Source organism: Perna viridis, chromosome 11 (genome assembly GCF_037379345.1).
Source record: "Perna viridis isolate PV_CMFRI_1.1 ecotype Kerala chromosome 11, ASM3737934v1, whole genome shotgun sequence".
Lineage (NCBI taxonomy): Eukaryota > Metazoa > Mollusca > Bivalvia > Mytilida > Mytilidae > Perna > Perna viridis.
Window position 1 is genome coordinate 8,677,365 of NC_142455.1, and position 11,575 is coordinate 8,688,939.

An 11,575-nucleotide genomic window follows, 5' to 3' on the forward strand; every position below is an offset into this window, starting at 1 on the left:
TAATTATATACCAGATAATATGTTGTTATAATACAGAACACAAAATCTGGTCCAAAGATATTTCTTGAAAACGTAGTATTATTTTTTTATATTTTTTTATTTTTATTTTTTTCAGTTATTATAAATGTCAAACCATATCCAAGGAAATAACAAATTTTAAACACATTTGAACATTAAATTTGATTTTCAGCCAAGATTACCTGGGTATTTACGGAGAAATACACGCTTTTCTGTTAGGCTTGGATCACTCTTTATCATAAAAATCGCCGGTTTTATGAAGGTTTCGGCACAACTAATTGATTTCAAACAATCAATCCCAACCTCATATAGTCCATTAATTTCACCTTGCCAGTAACTGTACGCGGACTTCAAATTACCATAGATATCTCATCCACTTTATCAGTCATAAACTGGATGAGATATCTATGGTAATTTTAAGTACACGTACATGTATTTGCAAGGTGCAATTAATAGACTATATGAGGTTGGGATTGATTGAAAACCTCGAGTCATTCGAGGTAAAATTGTATTGGAGTAAGTAGAGGTTTCATCGGTCTATGAAAATATTTCGAGTTAATCAAGATTTCGACGCTTCCGAGTTCGTCACATCAAGGTTTGTCTGTGTGATAGATAACACATTATGATGAAACACAGACGATTTATATGAACAGGGCGCATGTAAGTTTTTATTAGCAATTTGATTAAATATTACGATTTTTATTTTTTTTAAGTTAACCCCTATTTGACGTTTGCATAACATCATTAAACAGCAATGCCGTAGTTATAAAAATACAATGAATTCGCTGAACTGGTCCTTTTAATGGTATTTTATAAATGAACATAACGGACACTTAAGAAAGCCAGAAATATGTTCGTCTCGTCTCACTTTTTAAATAGTTATAACTAATATCTATAATAGGCAAAGAATGCACTGAAAACAAAAGAGATCATGTCGGGTGGATAGGGTAACAAAGGTTGGGTTTGAGTCTGTTGTATCTCTTTTGACATTAAGTGCAAATATCGTATTTTTCATGTCATGTAATGATAAGAAAAATTAAACTACCGCAATTAAATAAACAATCTAGCTGTCAATGTCCGATGTTGTCCTAGAACAATTATGTGCAAAGGAACCAAGGTTATGGCGATAATCAAAAGAATGCAATCGAGGGACAAAGACCAGATATGGAAAACAGACCACACACAACAAAGAGCACAAAGCAAATAAAATCACACACACAAAGCAACAAAAGCAAATGAGCAACACTGACTACAAAAAACTGGGAAGCATGGACCAGGTGCACCGGTAGTGTAAGCGTCCTCTTATTTTTTAGAAATACCGCCGAGTTTCTCATAAAAAAGTCAAGTCCAGGGTAGACGAAAGAGAAAATGTTGCGTAACTGAACTGGACATTCTTAGCTTACATTACGGATGAGGTATGTGGAAACATGTCATGATTTCAATATCTAGTTTGATCGAAATACATGCACGTGCAGTAAAATATGTCGGTAGAATGGCCGTGAGTAAAATTTTACTCAAAGAGATCAGTAAACCTATAAAGGTAATATCTTCTTTTCTCATAAATTCGCAGCTAATAGAACCCCTGTTAACCCATGTTATTAAGCAGTTCTCAGCATGACATAATATAATTACTTCAAAAATATATTAATTCTATAAACTACCTGTCGACACTAACAATATTGGGTCAAAAACCATGAGAGTACCAGCTTGCAAATTGGCGATCGCTTTAAGGACGGGATATACAGGATCGCTGATTACTTGTTTGCTGGATAACACGAGTTTTTTTTGTACATGTATGTTAGAGGTATTGCAACTTATCGAGAAGTTTATTTAAAAAGTTCCTATTTGTCAAAATGATATATCATCTCGTGATGTCACAATATATGTATGTCGAAAGTTTCAATGATTCCCTCTTCAATAATAATTCTATCTTAAAAACAATCAATTTTGAGACAATTAATAACAGCTGAGCTAAAGACAGGAACAGTGCAACATCGTCACCGATCAGTTTCGCGCCGTTTTTCTTCAAAGACGTTACGATCGTTCATAGTTACCGCTATGCAACGTTCAGTCACTGAATTATCATCAATACCATCATGATAGTAAATCATGCAGACTGAGATGACCATGTACTCAGACTTCAACGCTAGCTAACATGCAGTAAAAGTACGTTTTGTAATTTTAACTTCTCAACTAAAAATATTTACTTATCGGAACCTTCTGTTGTGTTTAATTATTAAAAGCAAAAAATGTTCTTCCATAAATTCATGCAAGGGGCTACATACCCAAGAAGGTTCATTATACCACCCACTTAAAATTGCACTAAATGGACTTTGATGAAAGTTTCACGGAACCTTTATTACATATGCCCAGTGTGCACCTCCTATGTTTGTTTTTTATCCAAATTAGTTTAGGGATTTTGCCTAGCATAACAAGGGCATTTTAAATCTGAGAATACGGTGACATTGGGTTGTCCATCTCTTATACCTTACTACTCTTACACTACTGACTGGAATTTAATGAAACGTTGACGGATTTGTTTTTAGATATTAACATAGTGCACTTCTTATTTTAAGTTTTGATCAAAGACAATTTGGGGGTTTCAATTAACATAACATAAACATAGTAATTTATGATTATGGTATCCATTTCTCACCTGTAACTTCTACACAACTGTATAGAATTTACTGACACTTTCAAAAATATATTTATAAGGTATTGAATATATGCACCTGCTATTTAAGATATGATGTTAAATTAGGCCTCACGTCAGAAATATGGACTTATCCCTTGGCATGTTGGTACACATTTCTTATTCATAACTCATTCTGCATAATTGAATACAATTAAATATAACTTGCACTGAAATTTCATAACATAATTCAATTGTGTAACCTTTTTTTATCCTGGCCAAAGTCAATTAGGAGGTCGGAAGGTACATCTTTTCAAAAAAAATTAACACCATCGGGAGTAAGACAGGGATGTATTTTGTCATTTTTACGCTTTCTCCTTGCAATTGACTGGATAATGAGAAACGTAACAACTGAATAATGAAACATTCCGTGGGGACTAAAAGATGTATTGGAAGGTATGGACTTTGCTGATGACGTAAGTCTGCTGTTCCATGCTTACCAGCACATGCTATCAAAATCTAATGTAATCAGTAAAGAAGCGAAGAAAACAAACTGTCAACACAATGGTAATGTTATGATAAATACCCAGTCAATTGAAGAAGTGTTAGGTATTTGCTATCTTGGAATTAAGTATAGATGGAGAAGTACCGAAAGAAATTAGAATAGCCAAAACAGCATCAGCCTCAAACAAACTTAAAAATGTTCGGAAAGCAAGAAAAATACCGCACAAAATGAAATTAGAATATACAAGAGCAATGTAAGAGCAGTATTACTACACTGTATATAGAGCGGAAACGTGGAGAACCAACAAGGAAAAAGAGAGAAAACTACTGGAGAAGTAGGAATTTAAGGAAAATTTTAAGAATTAAATGGAGTATCTAACATTGAACTCTCAAAACGAACTGGTAGTATCATAAACATGGAAATAAAGAAAAGGAGATGGATATATACAGTATATGTGCTTAGTATGATTAACATCAAGTATGTAAGGAAGGCATCAAGGTGGGCACCAGTTGGCAGAAAGAAAGCAGAACGACCAATGGGTGCATGGAGAAGGACGTTAGATGGGAGGATAAAAATAATGGAATCATTTGGAGTGAAATGGAAAGAACAGTAAATGACGAGTAATCAAGGGAACCAAGGTTCTACTGGTAATGAGACACGTTGACAAGAAACTTGCTCAACAACTGCTGGCTTTAGAAGATGCTGTCAAAGTTCATGAGACATAGAGGAATACCATAGCGGCACTGGCGTTATAACAATCACTAACAGTATCCAGTGAGTGAGTGATAAAACTGCATCTTTTTTTTTTATATTAAAATTAATCAGTTGAAATTTAATTCAAAACTTCTAAACGCACAATCCTAAATTTAAAAATGATTTTATTGCATGTTTTCATTGAGGAAGATAAAACAAGTTCTTAAAATTGCAATACATTTTACTTTTGAAATAAATTCAATTCACCTTTGACACAATTCATTTACTTTATTGTTCAGAATCGAGATGACTGATATGCACAAACTTCTCCCGGCATGTTTATGTCTTACATAACCAGTCAATTGTAAATTCTTGAATGGCTTGTTACAAGAATTATAATGTAATTTTTGGGGTTTTTTTACTGACCCCAACCAACTAATGTCGTTAGTTGTGTTCATATTCTGATAATAGGAAACAAGGAACTGCTTACCTACCCCCAAATTTTATGTGATCTTTAGTGATCATTAAGATAGCAAGATTCGTTACGGGAAAATGAAACTGTTGCGAATATTTTCTTTGAAGATTTCAGTACAATTTGATGAACGACGGTGAATTTAAAACTGCGCAAAAGCAGATTTATAGCAAAAACTGCTAACAAAAAACAAATAATGACAATATTTAATATTTATTTAGGATTATGTTGGCTTAATACTCACACCTTGTCTTAGTTTGTATTTCTTAATTGTGAGAGTATAATGCTTTTTTGTCACTTAAACTATGAGAGGACGCCATCATCTAATAACACTTTTATCCATCAAAGTATAAACTATAATGATAACAATAATTAGTGATCAGAAATGAGTCCATATCTAATGACAATAACAAAGGTTGTATTTATTTTTACGATAACACATGATTATTGTAGTTTCTGCAGCGATTTACAATCAAATATAATGAATTTAAAGATACGGGCTACAATAAATAACATATTACTTTTAAAAATGAGTTTGAATACTTTTTTATTAATTATTTGTATGACCGTGTTCCGAAACGTGCAGTCCCTGCATGTTCAAAATATGTCGGATTTTGTACATAGAGATGAACTTCAGAACGCTATTTCCTATTTCAGTCAAGAAATGAGGAGATTTCTACAACTTAATGGTAAGTTTCTGTAACTTCCTTTCCTAAAAAGAGCACAATATCAGATTGTTAATAAAATTCAAAAGATAATTCATGTACATGAATTTTTCTGTGCACCTGGAACCCACTTATGACTGAGAGCAGGGACCAGGTGCATCGGTTGGATGAGCGTCCTCTGCTTAAAATTTGACGACCGGGTTAGACGAAAGAGGGACGCGATATGACGCGATGAAACAATCGGTTTTAGTGTTGCAGATGGATACAGCGTAAGGATCTAAGCGTTCATCACAACGACCACGAAGCTTTTGTTGGTGAATTTAATATCACAGCAACATATTCCTGAAGCATAAAAGTGTAGCGCAGATCCGGAAAGCTATGGAATAGAGTATGTGCTGAGATATGAAAACTCCATTTACTATAAGGAAAGAGTAATCAAGGGTATAGCGGTAATCAAAAGAATGCAATCAAGGGACAAAGACCAGACATGGAAAACAGACATACACAAAAAGTACATAAAGTAACTAAAATCATACATACAAATTAACCAAAACACATGAGCAACTCGGACTCCACTACAAAAATGGGAGTATGGACCAGGTGCACCGATAGGGTAAGCGACTTTTGCTTTTCTAGAAACATATAATAAGGAATAAATGGCATTTTGTTTTTGATAGTGATTTATTTATAATAATGGTTCATATTAAGTAATCCTGCTAGTGCGATCCTTGATGTTAACCCAGTTAAAGTCACTAAATCAAAACGTCAATTATTCCTTTTATTGGTACCTTGCGAAGTAAGAGAGTAGACCTGCTTGTCATCTGAAATTTGTTCAAAATAATATTCAAAATTATTTATTGAATTTGGACTAGTTTATCGGATGACTATTGATCATCTTGATTTAAAATACGGTTCCAGTCAAAATTAAGCACGTACGTAAAATGATGACGCGATGTGTTGGATATCAGAAGATTTGTTTTGTGCCTTATTATTAAGGATTTGTAGGTGGTGACTTATCTATGATTTCGCCATTTCTCCTAAAGATGTGAAAGTCACTCATGTGACGTGAAACTGTAAGAAATAATACCACACTTGATCAAAAGGATGAAATATATAATGTCAGTTATCTGATTACTAGCCATGTGTTTTGTTTTATTTTATGATAGTATTTTGTAGTAACTAGTTTAAAAGACATTATTAACTTCAGCTGCATAATTTCCTGGCATAACTCGTAAGAGGATTATTTTTTTTCTTCGGCACGACAACATGCGATATATAGCCCTACATGTAATAATGTAGCAAAGATTACTCCTGGCTTTAGAAAAGTATAGTACTGATTTATATTATATTATTTCAGGATAAATCTTTAAGAGATTTGCGATAATGTTGTACTTGTGCCGCATTTTATTAGAATTTGTTTACAATATTGTTTACAGTTACGGTTACTAGTACACCATTGCCGGTCGTTATAACGTCATAGCAAAACATCATTTCATTGGCCTTCAAAACGGGGATCCATACGCAGATAATTGGCGCATGCCTATTTCAAACAGACGTGATAACTTCGTGTTTCGTTAAAAATGACGGAGGAACCTTTCAATTAAGATTTGAAATACTTGTTAGTCTAATGATTAATGTTAGCTTGCAGTCGATGGTTTTGTATCTGAACCGAAGTACAGGTATCTCGTTTTGGTTTTATACTCAAAAAAATTTCCACACATGACTTTTAAAACAAACCGTCTTTCCGGTTCTAGCAGCCACTTAGCATTTAAACTAATACTTGAAATACTTGATAAACTAATTAAATTGCCGCATGCGATCGTTGAGAGAATGCTGTTGATTGAATCACTTATAATTTATACACTGTAGTTTAAAGCAAGCCGTAAATTGACTATACGACCACTTAATCAAATTTTAAACAGGTATCAATCGACTAGTATAATTTGTAGATAATATACAAGAGAAGGTTATAGCAATGTCCAAAGAAAATATAGAACTAAATAATACAATGATAAAGATAAACCAGGAAAACGAACAACTAGCTGACACTGTTGGTATACAGAATCGAACAATTACGAGTCTTCTAGGTCAGAACAACTTACAGATGTTAAGTAAGGAATATTATAATGTTTCAGTCGTCTTAAAAGAATTAATGGGCAGATTTTATAAATCTACCAATGTTTAACCGTTAATATAATACAAATATATATAGTTTTACTTGTACGAATATGTACTTGATAAAATAAAGTCTAACTGTAGTCTTAGTTCCAGTTGAAAGTAAACATTAAATATTGTAAGCAGTAGGGACGGTAACTAAACTCACCAGCAACGTTTTAACTCCGTTGTTTTATTGTTTGCGTAATTATTGGATCATACTATTCAACATTATATTATTATTTATAGGCAACCAGCAAAACCAAATCGACACATTGAACGATACTGTAAATGAACTCAGTTTAGAAAACGAGCGGCTGACGAAATTAGTAGCTATACAAAATGAAACCCTACAACGACAAAAAAAAAGTTACTACCACCAGTTTACAGGTAGACCAATTAAGGATATTGTTTTTATTTATGTTTAGATATACAATTTTAAATAACACAATAATTAGCGTTATTCAATGCGACTTCTTTATTTTACTCGCTCAAAAGGCACTGATTGAAATGTAAGTATTTATGTAAACGTAAACAAGTTGCAAAGTTTTTATTGACCATTTTTTTTTTTTCACTTCCATTCTGTTAATGTTTTATTCTTTTGTAATTATTCATGTATGCATCAAATATTATACTTATAATCTTTGTTGTGTTGACATGGTCCCAAAACATAGCGAGAACAAGCATTTGTATTTTTTGATTAACACAGATATTCAGGCGAAAGTTGCTACTGCATTACAAAGTACAGTATCCTTTAAGGATGATATGACGTATATTCATGCTATGCTAAAAAATTCGTCCAAACAGATATCAGGTACAAGTACATTATTTACTATGAATATAATATAACTGTTAAATCATTTTAAACATAAAAATACATAACATTAAACACTATCATCTACGCATCCACGCAATTGTTTCTACATATTTTCTGCAAAATATTAAAAGACTTAAATGTATTTGCATGCTACAATACCTACCAATAATACCAAAAACCAGAATAAATAAATTGCACTTTGTTTGTTGATGAAACATGATGTGCTTCGTTAAATAGTTATAACCACTTAAACAGTATGCTTATTTAACTTCACTTAAACAGTATGCTTATTTAACTTCACTTAAACAGTATGCTTATTTAACTTCACTTAAACAGTATGCTTATTGAAGTATAATGTGTAAAATCAGAAGGGATGCCTCCGTCAGGGGCAATTGAAACCCTCATTACAATATCTAAGGAAAAAAGTCAAACGACCTTTGGACCGTAAAAATAAATATCTTGAACTTTGTGGGTAAACTGTAAGATGAGAAGAAATTGATTAAATAAAAGAAATATAAACGTGATAAAATAATTACAATTCTTTAACTTAGGTTATGCGTTTCTGGTGTTAGCGATGACCTAATCTTAGACAATGTTCGCCCAGTCCGTGTTATATTTTGATGTGTGGCTACTTTTTACTAACTTATTATTTATATGTATGGTTTACTAAGCCACTTCACACTTTCCATTATAGTTAAAGAACTACTTAATTGTAAATGGAAGAGATTTTCTTCTTTTTTGTTACAACTTTTTGCGACCAATGTTTTAATTTTTACCGAGCGTATGCGCGTGTTTATGTGATTTACCTTCATATTGTTTTTGTCATGTTATAAAAAGCCCAAAGCTTACAGTAATAATTTTATTTAATGCTTACTATTTTTGGGAATTTTCATATGGGCTACGCTACTGTGGTTGGATTCACTGCAGTCAATTCTAACTTTATCAAAACCATTCACGATGACCAAGTTCTTGTCTTCAATTCGGTAGTAACAAATGTTGGAAATGATTATGATCCACAAACTGGTATATTTTTGTGTTCGGTTCGTGGATTCTACGTTTTCTATGCTGATATTCGTACAATATGGGGAGGAGATCATGCCTGTTGGTTTCACCTTGTAAAGAACGGATCCCGAATATCAATTGTATACCTCAACGTAAAAGGTGATGTTGGAGGCGACAGCACAATGTCCGTTGTACATCTTGAACCTGGAGATAAAGTTTGGATTTGTAAAAAACATTACTCTATTGGTAATTGTCAACTTGACAGCCTTAACACTTTCACCGGGTATATGATGCACAAGGAATAGGTTCCTTATAGACTATACTGCAATTGTAAAGTTTTTAAGCAACTCTTCAGGGTGTTCATATTAAAATTTTTTCTTTTGTATGTTTATATTGAGAATTTAGGAATGAATAATTAACAAAAGATGATGTTTGTTTGTTGGGGTTTAACGTTCGAGCAGCAATATTTCAGCTATATTCAGACGATGAACATGAAATTGGTGATAAAATGAACATGAAATGAACATGAAATGATGATGAACTGAAAAAGGGATGGGACACAGGGACAATGGGGTCGACAAATTTTGATTGCCACTGGAAATGGGGAATTTCCAGTGGCAAGAGCGGAAGATCAAGTGTGCTTCAAACATCTTGTATGATATTGAATGAAAGGTCATGTGTTCCCATAGAAGACAATTGAAAAACAGCCATGCAATATCTAACCTCATTCGCATAAATACTGCACATGGGCAACTCTGCCTCAGACAAAAATGACTCCCCGCGGAAAGAGGGCACGAGTTAACCGTGCCTGTTTATTTTTCATCGGTTAATAATAGATTAATGAGTATAGTCAAGTCATGTCATAAATCAGTTATAGCATCTAAATAGACTTTTCGCCCCGAGAGCTCAAAATCTATTTGAATTATCGTAAGACGTGTTATAAATATAACTTATAAGATTAACTTGTGTACACTTTTTTGATAGAATCCATCACTTTATTTTAGATTTATAAAGTAATCTGTAGAGTGCGAAGTCCTCATTGTGATAATCGATTCCATTGTGAGCTGTGACTTGAAAACGAAGATTTATGGACTTATTTTAGTCTGACAGGAATTGATCTACTGAAAATCGAGTTTTGTAAAAAAAACTCATGTTTAACATATGAGACAACTCAACCCATACACAAGTCGTCTGAAGTTTACAATGAACTAGCTTGTCACATACTATATGATAATATCTCTCTAGATTTCATTTGCTTCTTATAATGACTTTTTCATTGTAGGTCCAGATATGAGGCTGATTTAACAGAGCCTATGTTATTCATTTTCTCAAGTTCTTCGAGGTAGATTCGATGAACTGGGATTATTTACATGTAACAAAAATACGTCATCGATATAGCTGAAACTGAGATCAAAGAATCTGGTTAAGAGAAGTTTATCTTTTTGCATTAAATCAGCTATCAAGTCAGCCTCATAAATGTAAATAGGTTAGCAAGTAGTGGAGCACAATTTGTTCCCATGGAAATTCCGAAAACGTTCACAACACTCGATGAATATGTTGTCGATAAAAAATTCCAGCATTTTTGAACGAAAAGTTTTGAAACTTGGTGTATAATGTTTTTGAATAGGGATTTTAATTGAGTATGGGTATAAAGATTTAAAAAGTCATAGGTTTCAATGCTATTAAATTCTGATGATAATATTTAATTGAGGGTTTCCAGAAGGTCTTTTTTTCAGGATCCACATTGAATTAATACCACTACGGAAGTAACAAGTGTTGTGGTAAGACCGAAGACAGCTGTGAGTATAGGAGTTAAAAGTTATGAAAAAGGTTTCAGGATACAGATCAAGCAAAATAGCGTTGATTGTATGGATTATTGTGGTTTAGGAATCCAGTATAGAGACGATAGGTCACAATAATCGACTTTGGTCAGCTACGAAGTCAGCCTTATAGGAGTGAAGGAATAGATCAGCAAGTAAAGGAGCACAATTTGTTCCCATTGGAATCCCGACTGTTTGTTTACCCTCTTTGACAGTAGTGAGTATAGAAGTTAAACGTTTTGAAAGAGGTTTGGTGCAACGAAAACTAAAAGCATAATTAATGAAAAATGAATGACTTCATTATGATCATGAGCGCCAAAGAACGTCAAGATTAAACGAGTATTCCGTGTACGAGTTTAATGATTTCGTGGCATCACTTATCATATCTGGGTTTTTCACGATAACCAATTGAATATGCCATTTCTGAAAGTAGGTTGATATTCTTGTTGTGACTTTTTAACGTTTCAGCGGTAGGAATACAAAGATTTATTTCAGGGTGTGAATTATCAAAATATTTTACAAAGGGCACATATTAAATCACTTCTATCTTTTTAATAACTTTAAACAATTAAAACCATACATAAGAACAAAAGTAAATGAGCTACCCGGACACCACAAAAAAATTTGGAGCATGGTACGAATTCACTACCAAATTTCTATAAGCAATATTTAGACACGTTTTGACGTTGTGTTTTTTTTTTTTTTCTTAGACAAAACAGTGAACATGTAAAATTATCATATTGATATGAATATGAAAAGTCATATTTACCTACTGTTTACACAACAAAGAATGTATA

General features: G+C 33.0%; 1 protein-coding gene across 4 annotated transcripts; it reads left to right on the forward strand.

The window, feature by feature from the left end:
- The first annotated feature begins 4,778 nt into the window (after positions 1–4,778).
- Positions 4,779–9,387, forward strand: LOC148602869 (heavy metal-binding protein HIP-like). Of its 4 annotated transcripts, none has more exons than XM_088553529.1 (5): positions 4,779–5,009; positions 6,935–7,096; positions 7,389–7,529; positions 7,849–7,953; positions 8,884–9,387. In XM_088553529.1, exons 1-5 carry the CDS (start codon positions 4,802–4,804, stop codon positions 9,261–9,263), a joined length of 996 nt encoding a protein of 331 aa, XP_088409655.1. In that variant the 5' UTR covers positions 4,779–4,801; the 3' UTR covers positions 9,264–9,387. The 4 variants fall into 4 exon arrangements, with proteins under 4 accessions (XP_088409655.1, XP_088409653.1, XP_088409654.1 ...); XM_088553527.1 differs by having other exon boundaries at positions 7,849–7,952; positions 8,853–9,387; XM_088553528.1 differs by having other exon boundaries at positions 6,935–7,072; positions 7,849–7,952; positions 8,853–9,387.
- The last annotated feature ends 2,188 nt before the right edge of the window (positions 9,388–11,575 follow it).